At 46.7% G+C, this 14,153-nt stretch overlaps 1 protein-coding gene across 1 annotated transcript in view; it reads right to left on the bottom strand.

Moving 5' to 3' along the window:
• LOC126542392 (phospholipid scramblase 2-like) overlaps window positions 1-14,153 on the bottom strand; it is a 32,433-nt gene that overhangs the window by 11,590 nt on the left and 6,690 nt on the right. Inside the window, exons 2-4 of the mRNA XM_055077367.1 lie at window positions 11,692-11,736; window positions 6,097-6,201; window positions 249-326 (exon numbers count right to left, since the gene is read on the bottom strand). Coding sequence (XP_054933342.1) covers window positions 249-326; window positions 6,097-6,201; window positions 11,692-11,736 — 228 coding nt within the window. The remainder of the gene's footprint in view (window positions 1-248; window positions 327-6,096; window positions 6,202-11,691; window positions 11,737-14,153) is intronic.

Genomic DNA, 14,153 nt, shown 5'->3' with positions numbered 1-14,153 from the left:
GCTTTTCTTTTCTTTTTTTGTTTGTTAAACAAGAACATCTATGCAAAAAGTACGTCTAACGCTTTGTGGTTAGACAAACCGGTAATCTCTCTGGTAACCTGCTGTTACATGTAGGTTAACATCTTTATGGGCAAGCTAAAACACTCCAATTACATGTTTTGTCGCACTCACAGTTGTAACTCTCTTTGCTCCATAGAACATTCATGCGCAAGTTATAACACAGATGAAGCACACAGAGGTGTACTTACGTTCGTTTATATTGTAAATGAACTGGCCCGCTGAGTTCTTAGCAACATATGAGTTCGAGGTCTCGATACCAGTAACAGCTGAAAAAATAAACAAAAATGATGGACACTTTGGACCATTTTTCTTTTCATCACCTTGGGGTTAATTGAGGTGAAGGTATTTATTTCACAGTTAATTAAGATAGAGTTAATTAAGGCACTCAACCCCACGACATTTAGTGTTAAGACGAGGATATTTTGGGTAAAGTCAGTTAAGGTCAACTTAATTAAGAGACTCGAGCCTACGACCTTTGTTAGCAGTCGTGCACTCGACCTTTGGTGGGTGGAACCCACGACCTTGCGTTGTGGCATAATGTCTAAGCATCGCGCTGTGTTTCATCCACGTAGGGATAACTAAAAGCCCCTTGACTCTTTCTTTTTTCATTCTTTTTTTATTGTTTTTACCTGACACATTTCTCTTTCAATAGCGATATTATGGGAGCTTAGTATAATTTCCGGATCATTCACTTGCTGCTTTTTGCTAGCACCTCGCACTTGATAAATACAGGACGGCGAACGCAATGCTTACCAGACTTAGATGGGCTAGCTGGTTGCTGGCTTGATGGAACATGGTTATAACGGCGCGTTTTGAGTACAAAACACAGAAAGAATGCACACAGGACGTTCGCACAGAGTTGAGGTTCTGCTACTGTCCTGTGTGCATTCTTTCTGTGTCCTGTCCTCAAAACGCGCCGTTATTACCATGTTCCATCAAGCACTGCTTACGATGCACACCCAGATAGCCGCTCACTACTTTTGTCACGTTGTAATGATGTCTTCGTGTTTACCCACGAATTGCCTAGCGGCGTTATTACCATGTTCCATCAAGCACTGCTTACGATGCACACCCAGATAGCCGCTCACTACTTTTGTCACGTTGCAATGATGTCTTCGTGTTTACCCACGAATTGCCTAGCGGCGATATTATCCAGTTTCTTTTTAATAATTTGTGTTGGGAAAGGAACGCAGAGCCCCGGTGTTGGTACTTTGAACCCAGCAGTGAGACAACAGTCATGTATTTTCATAGCGCCCATTCTATGCTAATCAAAATGAAGATTTCTTTGTTATACATGTTCTACTCTCTCAAGAAGTCTTGCAATCATTGCAAGATTGAGAGCTTTAAAGCTGGGGTCTCCGCGTTAGTCAGCGCTGTATTTCCGCGTCACGCACTTGCCTCAGTTACACAGGAGTTGGTGAAGGGAAACAGAAGCCGAAAATCAGCCGACCCAGGGTGCGGAAGAGTGCGTAGCAAGAAGCAAGAACATTAGGTTAAATTGAATTCAATACCTTACTTTCACACCTTTTCACATAATCTGCAGTGAATAAGCCAGAGTTTCAATGTTCTAACCCCGCTGAACAAGTTGCCAAGCCTATGCAATAAAATTAACAATGCAACTAAATACATATTTACTCACACTAAGAAACATCAGCCTCAGTTTGTTCCTTGAGTCGCGAATGTGGTACATTCGATTCCATTGACACGTGGAAAAGCTTACGTCGAAAAAACAGGCCGATGTTTACGTGAGAAGCTTCACGAAGACCATTAGAAGGAGAATTAGGCCGTGAGTGATGATATGGGTGCACATTGCAAGCAGTGTGGTTGCCGACCTCTTTTGGACATGTGCGAAGTCGCCAAAAACAAATGACTAGGGAAGTAATCGTAGCCCACAGAATATAAATACTGAAAGTGAAATGCGTCACTGTGCCGCTTGTTCCGTTATCTCATAATTAGACTGCATATTTGTCTGCCAACCTATGACCAGTAGCACTTACCGCCCACGTGCGCCATTGTGTATAAACGTATGACTAACCACTGCTTCTCTTTTAATACGAAAGCATTATATCCCTCATTACGCGAAAATCCGGCGTCGTCGGCGTCGCCACAGAGCGATAGTACTAAAAATGGCCGATGGTGCAAAGAGCAAGAAAAGCTCGTCAAAAACGCTGGGACTGACGTCCAGTTTCTCAGGGACGTTCTTGTAAACAAAGTAAATCAATATCGTTGAAAAGGAAATTCGGTAAACTTCCCTCTGGCTGGGACCTCTGGGCGGCGAGACGAGCACGCTTGCCCGACGCCACGAAGGCTCCTCGGTTCTGGCAGACTAAGAGTGTGCCTAGTGCGTGCATCATTGCATGCGTCACGTCGAATGATGTGGCCTAGTGCATGCGTAATTATGCACGTGACGGCGCAGCCCGTGGGGAGGAGGTAGCGCCGCTGAGCGCTCCTTGGAGTTTTGATATCCTCGCGGGCAAGCGAGCGCGTTAAGCTTGGCGCGCTTTGATTTGGCGTTACCGAGGCTCAGTTAGAACGCAGGTGAGAACTTTCATGGGCAAAGGAACGCGCGAAGAGAAACGTTTCACCAAGGGGACTATAATGCTTTCGCATTCCCACACGTAAGTAGTCTTACGTGTCTATGTTATTCATGGTTTTTTATGCATATGACGGCGCGTTCCAGGGCCGTCAAATGCCACAATAACAAATCAGTTGTCAGTCATCGCAACTTTTTGTTTTGTGTGTGCCTTCATATTTGACCATGTCTTTAGTGCTGTTCGCGCTTGAAAAGGAAATATACAACGTCGACCAAGCAGAGCACATAGTGCATTTGTTCTTCTTACGTTATAATTATATGTATAAAGACCGTGCTAGCCAAAAGGTCACAAGTACCGGGAAAGAACTATAGATTGAATGCGCTTACAACGTAGAAAGCTGTTCTCGAATAACTAATACAGCAGTGAGGGCTGTCATATTAACTTCTAGGAAGACAAATACAATATCAGGTTTACAGAGGGAATGAAGCTGATCGGTGTAACCCACTCTACGCGCCGCCATTTAAAAGTATGTATGCAAAGACAACTTGGTGTTTAGTAAATGCGAGATGACACAATTGTAGAGATCCTGAAATGACAATGAAATGAAATGAAACGAAAGCTTATTTTCCATCTTGTAAGGTTCAGATCTTGTAAGGTACAGATGGTGGGGTGGCGGAAAAAAAGCTGTCCATTGGACAGCTTGACAAGTCCACCATCCCTCATTTGGGCAGAGACAGCATCACATTCATTCATTCAAAATATACACATGTATACCGTACATACATAATATTGCACATCATATACATTACTCAAAAAGTCACGAAGAGCATCAATGGGAAAATACACGTAGAATGGTCATACAAGTATTACAAAGCAATCACATACATCAGTCGGAGCTCTTTGAGAGACGAAGAGAAAAGATTGAAACGAACCGAATTATAATAATTTAGGAGTGTGGGTAATGTATACCTCAGACACTCTTTCCCATAGTTTGACCGTGATGTCGGTACTGCCCAGTATTCGAAGTGTCTTGTGATATAATTTGGTGCTCTAGTTTGCAATTGGGCGTGTTTATGCAGATTAAAAATATTCTTATAGACTTCTGCCTTATAGACATGACTTAAACGGTATTTGTAGAGAATAAACTAAGAAATAGGCGTCCAAATATACGAATGGACTCACAAAAAAGGTTTCTCAAGATTAACATGTCTAGTGACCGCATTTAGAGCGGAGACTCAGCAGTCTTCCGAACAATCCCTTCTTGTTCTCGCCACTGTAGGGATATTACGACACTGGCCCCTCAACCAGCACGCAAAGGCAAGCAGATTAGCGTTTCATTATTACTCGTTTGTACTACATCGGTCGCCCGCGTCCCTCGTTCACCCTACTGAAGAAGTCACAGGCTCGCCCGAAGGCAAAGCATCGATTGTGATAGCAAATAAGCAGACAGGTAAACTAAGTAAGGATAGTAGATTTATCGGCCCTATAAACTTGTAAACATTCGCTTACTAGCCAAATTAACCAACATGGCGTCACGCACCCACAGGTAAACATAAGCACATCTCACTCGATGAGCACGGGACCTCACTGTCAAAACGTTGGCGTGAAGGAGAGCGACAGCAAGAGCGAACGAATTGACCGTCGTGCTGCCTCTCGCTTCAATGCAAACAAAGCGGCGAGAACACAGCGCACGCAAAGCTCTCTGCCCTCGATGCACGTAGACTCTGTACTCATCGCAGATTGATTTCAAGATAGGAACCTCCGGTCGCGCTCAGCAGCGCCATACGCAACCGCCACCCGAGTAGAACTCCCCCCACTCCTCCGTGCCTTGCACGCTATGGAAGACGGCAGGCTTCCTTCCCGCCTTCCTCCCTAGCGCGCGCGAGATCGAGCCACTATCCTCGGCTCACCCTCGCAAGCTTTCACTCGCACCTACGGCACACGGCGCACGGCCACGGTGTTATCGCACTTGGACGTTATACGCAACGTCACGGCGATGCCGACGGCGGCTGCGACGGCGGAATTGCGCCTGGAGTGTTCATGCATTTCCATCTCAATAAAGCTCTTCCGCTATGTTGAGCTTACGACAGGTATTTGCAAATATATTTACGAAGATTATTTCCAGATACACGAAGCCTGTCAAATCCACGCACGAAACTATAGGTGCACCTTCATCGTCTTCTATTTGTCTATTCATTGCGGGCATAGCTATTTAACTGGCCCGTGACAATCATCCCACGGGGTAAGATAAACAGGTGTCCCGAATCGCCTGATAAGATTTGCAGCTTTCGTCCCGCCGAGTCAGCTACGTTGAGGATTAAACTATATATGGCGCAGAAACTTCTTAATAACACTCGTATTTGCGTCCCACTGCGTCGCCTGCAGCACCTCACGTGCAGTGACGCGTGTAAGGAGGGAGCATGCTATTTCTGTTTGTTTACAAATCATGCGTTGTACAATCATGCGCGTATTCCCATTGACGGTAACCTCGCGTTGCGTCATGTGTCCATTTCTCGCCTAATGAAGTTTGTGGAACATTTCGGTGTTCTTAAACGAATGAAAATTTCCTACAGTAAGCGTCAGTGTCATGGTAGTGGCTGTTAAATAATGCGATTTTTTTCAATGGTGTGTCTTTACTAAAATTGCGTTAGGTGGTAATAAACTGAAATGAAAAGCTGCAAACAAATGTCTCACATCTCTAAGCATTCATAGGCCACCTAGAGGAAATCATATGTTTATATAAACGCGCGCGCGCGCGTGTGTGTGTGTGTGTGTGTGTGTGGGGAGGGGGGGGGCTTTTTGCGTTAGTGTATATTCCAAAAAAAGATCATCCATTCAAGAGACAGTGAACACCCGCATCAGGTGTAGTGATTTTCCAACTGTCTCCCAGGACTCTCTTTTTTTTTTTTTTTTTTCACCGGAATCATTCTTTGCTTCGTACGAGATATTTTAGGTAGATAGGTGGGTCATTCTGTCGCCTCGTTCTGGGCCTCTTCAATAATGATCATGATAAAAAAAATTATTAAGGAATTGTTCAAAGGGGCTTTTTGTGAAATAGAAGGTGAGGGGCGGAGACGTATCCATGGAGGTGGGTGCGAGGGGAGCCGCCTTAGGTACTGCGCGTCCTTGGCGAAAAAAAAAAAAAATATGCAGATCGCAAGCACTGGGGCAATCAATGTATGCGAATCATCTTGCAGGTAGATGGATCCCCAGCCTCATTTAAGTTTCTGCGAAGCGCCACAAGATAAGCCAACATATATTTGTGTAAGGCGCCAATCGTGTGTGTGTGTGTGTGTGTGTGTGTGTGTGTGTGTGTGTGTGTGTGTGTGTGTGTGTGTGTGTGTATGTGTGTGTGTGTGTGTGTGTGTGTGTGTGTGTGTGTGCGCGCGTGCTTGCGGCGCCAGCATCACTCAGATAACGGCAAAAGAAGCATCGCGTCTAAATATCGTAACGTTGCCCACGACACTAGGAAGTACACACCCAACCGCTGCCTCCTTCTCACCTTCGAGGATTTCCTTTTGTTGCACTATTATAACTTGATCTATGGTTGTCAGGTACTCAAGGCCCGGAGGACAAACGACGGAGGTGGCTGGTTTCGGCATGTAGGCTATGGATGAAAACAGGGTCGGGAGCCAGAAGATTAACAAAGGTTGACAGCACACTCGATTGCAACAGCTGCACATCTAGATGCATGTGTCTATTAAGCGTTTGTGTCGGTTCCAAAAAAATTACATTACTTTGCGAATATCTCCCACTTCACGCAATCTGGGCAACTACGCGTCCGAGCAGGTGACCATGCAGGGATGCTGGTGTGCTCGCAGAAAGATGAACAAGCTGAAGCATTGCAGTCACGCTTTGCGTGCGACGAATAGCATTTTGAGGGCGGATGCATGAGGAATTTATGCTTTCTCCAATATCTCTGATCAAATGCTCTAAACAAGGTGTGAATAACATGCATGATGGAAGGGTAAGAGGCACAAAAATTTCGAGACAACAGGGTTTTATACGTAAATTTTGGATCTGTGCTTACTCCTTGTTAAGCAACACAAGCATAGGCCGGTCGATTAAGCGGATATTCACTCATACACTCACCAATATTGTCCCAGGCTATGTACGCACTCGAACTCATGCATACTCATACTGATCAACACATTCTCGCGTTCATAGACATTACCATTCGCATTCACCCGCACCAACTCGCACTGGTATACCTGTCCACTGACACTCACCGACACGCCCTGAAGTTTACTTGCAATCACCCACAGCCACACACGTTCTTACACAGGACCACTGAATATCACCGTCCCTTAATTTCGTTCATATTCACGTTACCCGAGCCTCATTTCTATTCATAGTCGCGTCCACTCAAGCTAGCCAGCACTCACTCTCATTTAAACTCACGTCCACTCACATCCATCGTAACTCCCTAAATCTGTATCCCTAATGAGCGCGAAGCGATTATGATTCAGTGCACTCATGAAACTGTATGCTGACCTATGAGCATAAGCCACATAATTAATAAAGATACTGTCGAGGAAGTAATGCTGGCAACAGTGCAATATAACAGCAGCTCCTCAATTGATGGTGCAGCTTGCCAGAATGGAGCAGAGGCGTCCAGCCTAAAAGCAAGTAAATCTCGAACATTTCAACACACGCCCACGTTGTGAAGATTCTACGCCTTCTGAAACGGCGCTAGGAATGAGTAGGAAGGCACGAAAGGCAAGCAACTTTACGCTTGTTTCATTTTTATTGAACGCATAATAGCGAGAAAACAGAACCTGGACATGCGCAGCGTCACCAATATCCATCACATTCATCAGGTAGGAGCACTGTAAGCCGCTATAATGTCACAATAAACCATTGTTGGTAGTCTGCAGTATCTGGAATATACACTAATGTTAAGGGTTGACGTTCTCTACCTTCCTTGTTTTTAGTGTCGTTTTACACGTTCAGCAGACCGACAGCTCCGGTTTCGTCTCCAAAATAGGGAAACTTCAAGTCGGAGCTTCGCCAGCTTTAGATCCCTTTTTGAATAAAGACTACAGCATTACACGAACAAAAAAATCACTCCAAATATAAAACCGACGCGACAGGCACTTTTTAATGTAGCAAGAAATATTCGTAAAACGAATACGCTGACAATATAAAACTACAGTGTTTCTTCTATTCTCCAGATTTACCAAGCAGTCAAAGCACACCACTCTGTCTGAACTCTGCATTGTTGCGTCCTCAAGAAAGTACCGTCTCGTTGTTGTAAGATGCCTTGTGAATACATTTCAAAACCCCTCTTTCGACCAAGTCGTGCGCTTCCAGTCAGAAGTGACAAACCGATCCACTCTGATCTATGTCAGATCCAACGCACACGTTAGAAGATATGTGAAGCGAAGTTTTCGTGAAGCAGATAATCAAATGTTATGGAACTCTATATTCTGCATTGTGCTTCCCAGCATACTGATTAAGTGCCTCTCCGGTAAGACTAGGACTCTCCGACCGGGCAATCCACGTGACCTACGTACGTGATCCCGGATTACACTGCATCCTGGAACGGTGCAGATTTCATTACACAATCTTCGGGGTCAGGCCAGTTACTACTGCACTGTCCACTGGATAGGCCCACTTCTCTATCCGAAAAATCAATCCAGCTCACGCGCCAGACCTCAGGGAAGAACGCATAAGAAGGCTTAGCTTTAATAGTGAAATTATGGGCTCGTAGCTGCATAGGGGTATAACAAAATAGCTAAACGTTCTCACTGCAGCAAATACGTATATTTGTTGCAGTAAACATATCTGGACACCATTTGTGCTTCGTCTCCTAATTTCGTAGAGAACGGAGCCGGTAACTGTCACCTCTCTATAAGAGTAAGAAGATGACTTTATGTAAGCTGAATAATTAAATGTGCGATTAGTCATAAGTGACTGTCTGGCTACGATGTAACAGTTATGAACTGGTGCGCGTGCCGCTCGCCTGCGCATGTCGAAAACAAAATGTAGATTTTTAAAGCCAATTTGAGCCTCATAAAGCTTTTCGTAATTTTTTCCTTTGTTTAAAGCGGACGGGACTTCATCCGCCCGGTGCGCCGTGACATTATACGAAGCACTCGGAACTGTGTGCTTCATTTTGCAGTGTATATCACCCCCCGTTTCCGAAGGAGTTGAAGATGTTTTTATTTTATTCCGGTTTGTTCCGGTATTCTAACAAAACAGAGAGCTGCGCGAGCTCTTTGGAGCCGTCAACCAGTCACAGCTGTTATTTACGCTGTTTTGACCACTCTAGCAACGTTGGTTTCGACGATGATGAATGACGACGACGATGACGACGCGTAGCACATCGACGCCGAGCGACGCTGAGTGGCGGCACGCCAGCCGTCGCATGACGTAACGCCGGCAGCGAAGCTTTGCGTGAGTGCAGAAAGGGTCGAAACAAGAGTACACGCATGCATACAGGCGCGCGCGCACACACACACGCACGCACGCACACACACACGCACACACACACACACACACACACACACACGCACACACACACGCACGCTCACACACACACACACACACGAACACACACGCACACACACACGCACACACACACGCACACACACACGCACACACACACGCACACACACACGCACGCACACACGCACACACGCGCGATGGCGCACAGAAGTTATACCGAGCCTTTTGTTAAGAGGAAGCTTTAGCTCAGGCCCAACTCCGACGCGGCCTATTCAAATACATGTAAAACACACAAACGTTTTTCTGAGATATCCCCTGGACCGACTTTGATGAAATTTGTTGCATTTGATAGAGAAATTTCAATTCTTGTGACTGTTGGAAGCAGAATTTCGATTTAGGGCCTGAATTTCGTTACCAGAATTTTGAAAAAGTAGAAGCACGAAGTTTACAACTTAAACGCTCTGCACCAAAAACAGATATCACGGTTTTGTAAAAGCCATCCATTAGATCATTGAAAGCGGACAAATTTGATATGTCATTTTATGTCTTACGTGAATTGTTTCGGCGTGAACAAGGCTTCTGCAAAAGCTGTATTTCCATACTACTCAATTTTTTTAGACTCATGTGTAACATATCAATTTTGTCCGCTTTAGATGTACTATTAGGTGCTGTTAACAGAATTGTGGTATCGTTTTTCATTGCTAAGTTACAGGGTTGTAAACTTGATAGCTTCGTTTTCTGAAAATGTTCGATTTTTGCCGATCTTTAATAAAAAATTGGCGACCGAAATCAAAAATTCAAAACCAACAGTCACTAGATTTCATGTTTTTCTTTTAAATGCAACAAACCTTGTCAAATTTGGCTCAGTCGCTGACGAGAAAAACGAATTCTCCTTTTACATGTATTTACATAGAGCACCCGAGCTAAAGCTTCCTCTTTAGCGGAATTGCTGACTACTAGCGAGTGAAACTAACCCCTTGAACGCGTCATGGTTTCAAAGGGAGCCAGCGCATACGTACGCAGCAGAATTCGAATCCATTCTATCCGCAAGAAGCATTTACTTCCTCATTACCGTGCTGCCGCGGATGCACGAAGGCGAGCTATCTGGTTCCTTTTTTTTCTTTCCCCCACAAGGCCGTCGACATCGCTGCCACGGATGCGTGGAGGCGAGCGCTATCTAGTGGTGTTGCAAGAAAGCCAGCGGCGCGCGTGCTCTGCTGTGATTGGTTGGCCTATTCAGCACTGGAACAGCCAGGTCGCGGCGCCCACGATCACGAAAACCGGTGAGATTCGATTATAAAATTGCTTTTAAAGATTCTGGAGTGGGAGCCCCCGCAGGTTCTCACCAGCAGAGGTGAAGCCGTTGACCCTAACATGTGTGCCGTATTACCTAAAGGCCAGTCTGAGTTCAATTGTTCTTGCTCAGTGAATGTAAATTCTAGGCTCATTGGCAAATAAAAGCTTCATCTTCCGGGCTAGAACATTACCATTGGCTGAGTACTGATATAATCTATCACATAAATTCCCAAGGCTTTCAAGTTTCCTCTCAAAATCAGTGACACAACTACACGCATCGAGCAGTATCTGTACGCCAAAACTGGCCCTGCTAAGTCCGCAAGAAGCGAGAAAAACAAAAGAAAACACTACCTGTTCTCCTATCATAAGGTAACGTTAATCGATTCCTCTAGTAACATGGCAACGGCCGGCTTGATTTTTAGAATATCATCGCCACCACAGAATTTTTTTAATATCTCCTTGGTCAAGACTCAGCTTTTGGTCTCGACTCCGTGCTCTGCGTCGACGCCGAGTTACGCTGACTGAGGTTACGCCGGACGCCGACAGCAGAAACACTAAATGCAGGTCGGCCGTAACGTTTACACAACTCAACGATGGACCACGACGATGTCGTTTCAAGTGTGCATCCCGTGACCATCGGCCATCGCATACGAATGGGTGGTTGCGCTGTCGGAAAATCCCTGAGATCGGGCATCTTTTAAGCTGAGTGACGTGCATTTGTCAGCATCAGTTTTTTTGCATTACGATTCGATGGTGACGTAAACGAAGTTAGCAGACTCCGGATGCGTTTCTACTACCCTCCTTACTTGGAGAGCTTGTGAAAGGTCACGTGCATCTAACACATCCCACTACGCAACACCTGTGCTTGCCCATTAGGCTGCCTGACTGAACGCACCAGCTTGCAGCGACGAATTCAGAAAGAAAATGTGCGCACTAGCGAGGCCCACATGATGAAATTAATTTTGTAATAACCAGACCACGCGAAACGGACGCGTGTGACGTCACGTAGTCAATGGCCAGCGCGTTCTGCTGTCAACGCGGAATTTTTATAAATTGCCGAGCATGATCCCACCTTCTGGACCTGAATGTATTTTTTTAATAAAAGTTTTATACTACTACCAAGCATGATGACTAATTGAGGAATAATTGCACTCTTGTCTTATTGCTGATACCTCCTAATGGGTAAATTTGGGCACCCGCATTCTTCCAATACGATTTGTTTTCGTTTGTAATATGTCCGGACAAGTCATTTAGGAAGGGAAAACAACAACGCAAACAGAGGTGCGAAAGCTTCTCCAGTGGCATGTGCTGCGAAAAAAAAAATGCGTTTTGTGGTAGCTGGGTCACTGACCTGGTGGGAGACCAGGCGGAGAGGCACGGCTTGACCCGGGTGCGGCTGCAGAACATCAACCACAGGCACAAACCGTTTTAGTAGTTGTCTACTAGAGAAGACCTCAGTGATAACGCCTGACGAATAAACGCTTTCAACCTTCACACGGAATGGCGTTTTTAGCGAATGGTCAGGCACAGTTTGGTTCGAATGACGCCGAACTGGAGCAAGTGTAGATAGCTTGATGAGGCCGAATCGCCCCGCAGGGGACTTATGATATTGTCACGTGGTGGTGACGTTAAGAACACAGTAGCAATACTGTGAAAGGCAAAACTAGATTTTATTGGGCGAACCTGTGCCCACAAAACAGGCTACGCTTATAGCACAATGAAAGCAGCGAACACAGTCGGCGATCGTCGGAAATCTGATCAGCGAGGCAGGCGCGTCGGCTTTTATACAGCAGGCGTCGAATGTTCCAGACTAATCGTTCGGACCCGCGCGCCTTCCACAATGTTCTACACCATTCGCGTCACACGATGAAATCAGATAACACAACGTTCGGCGACAACAGACAGCCGGGTAGAAGCATCGATAACTTTCCAGAAACTTCGAATACATGCAAGCGCGTCCCGCGCTGTGCGATTACATTTGTTAGGTGGCGAAACGTGGTCGCCAGATAAGTACACGTGTCAATACCCCCCTCTTAAAAAGCATCGACCCGATGCTGCAAACAAACGAAGTTAATAAACAAAAGCACTCGTAGCAAAGAAAAGAACAAAAATGACGAAGTTCGTCAGCGTCCGTAAAAGGGTTTAAGGCGCACCACGTGGACCACTTCAGATCGTGCGCGGCGCCGCTGTGAATGCGAAATGCCGTCTGGCACGACCTCATAATCCAGAGCGCCAATACGTCGGATGACCTTGTAGGGTCCGAAATAGCGTCGGAGTAGCTTCTCACTGAGTCCTCGTCGGCGTATCGGGGTCCAGACCCAAACACGGTCGCCAGGCTGGTACTCGACGAAGCGTCGTCGGAGGTTGTAGTGTCGGCTGTCGGTCCTCTGCTGGCTCTTGATTCGCAGGCGGGCGAGCTGTCGGGCTTCTTCGGCGCGCTGGAGATAGCTAGCGACGTCAACATTCTCTTCGTCAGTTACGTGCGGCAGCATGGCGTCAAGCGTCGTCGTCGGGTTCCTGCCGTAGACCAGCTTGAACGGCGTGATCTGTGTTGTTTCTTGCACCGCCGTGTTGTACGCAAAGGTTACGTACGGCAGGACCGCGTCCCACGTCTTGTGTTCGACGTCGACGTACATTGCTAGCATGTCGGCGAGGGTCTTGTTCAGGCGCTCCGTGAGACCATTCGTCTGCGGATGGTAGGCAGTTGTCCTCCTGTGGCTTGTCTGGCTGTACTGCAGAATGGCTTGGGTGAGCTCTGCTGTAAAAGCCGTTCCTCTGTCGGTGATGAGGACTTCTGGGGCACCATGTCGCAGCAGGATGTTTTCGACGAAAAATTTCGCCACTTCGGCTGCGCTGCCTTTTGGTAGAGCTTTAGTTTCAGCAAAGCGGGTGAGATAGTCCGTCGCCACGACGATCCACTTATTCCCGGATGTTGACATCGGAAACGGCCCCAACAAATCCATCCCAATCTGCTGGAATGGTCGGCGAGGAGGTTCGATCGGCTGTAGTAATCCAGCTGGCCTTGTCGGTGGTGTCTTGCGTCGTTGACAATCTCGGCATGTCTTGACGTAACGGGCGACGTCGGCGGTCAGACGCGGCCAGTAATACCTTTCCTGTATTCTCGACAGCGTACGGGAGAATCCGAGGTGCCCAGCGGTTGGATCGTCGTGTAGGGCGTGCAGTATCTCTGGACGCAGCGCTGACGGTACAACAAGGAGGTATAGCTGGCGCGGACTGGTGAGAAGTTCTTCTTCACGAGTAGGTTGTTTTGAAGCGTGAACGAAGATAATCCACGCTTAAATGCCCTAGGGACAACGTCGGTGTGCCCTTCCAAATACTCGACTAGGGCTTTTAGATCCGGGTCCCCTCGTTGTTGTTCGGCGAAGTCTTCCGCGCTTATTATGCCAAGGAAGGCGTCGTCATCCTCGTCATCTTGCGGCGGTGGGTCAATGGGGGCGCGGGATAGGCAATCGGCATCTGAGTGTTTTCTTCCGGACTTGTATGTTACAGTGATGTCGTATTCTTGTAGTCTGAGGCTCCACCGCGCCAGCCGTCCTGAAGGGTCCTTTAAGTTAGCTAGCCAACACAACGCGTGATGGTCGCTGACCACTTTGCATGGCCTGCCATAGAGGTAAGGGCGAAATTTCGCTGTAGCCCAAACGATGGCGAGGCATTCCTTTTCGGTTGTAGAATAATTGCCTTCCGCTTTTGACAACGACCGGCTAGCGTAAGCTATCACGTGTTCATGTCCATCTTTTCTCTGGACTAGGACGGCACCGAGGCCTAGGCTACTGGCGTCAGTGTGTATTTCGG

The sequence above is a fragment of the Dermacentor andersoni genome, chromosome 2 (assembly GCF_023375885.2).
Source record: "Dermacentor andersoni chromosome 2, qqDerAnde1_hic_scaffold, whole genome shotgun sequence".
Classification (NCBI taxonomy): Eukaryota; Metazoa; Arthropoda; class Arachnida; order Ixodida; family Ixodidae; genus Dermacentor; species Dermacentor andersoni.
This window is presented reverse-complemented; position numbering and strand designations above follow the sequence as displayed.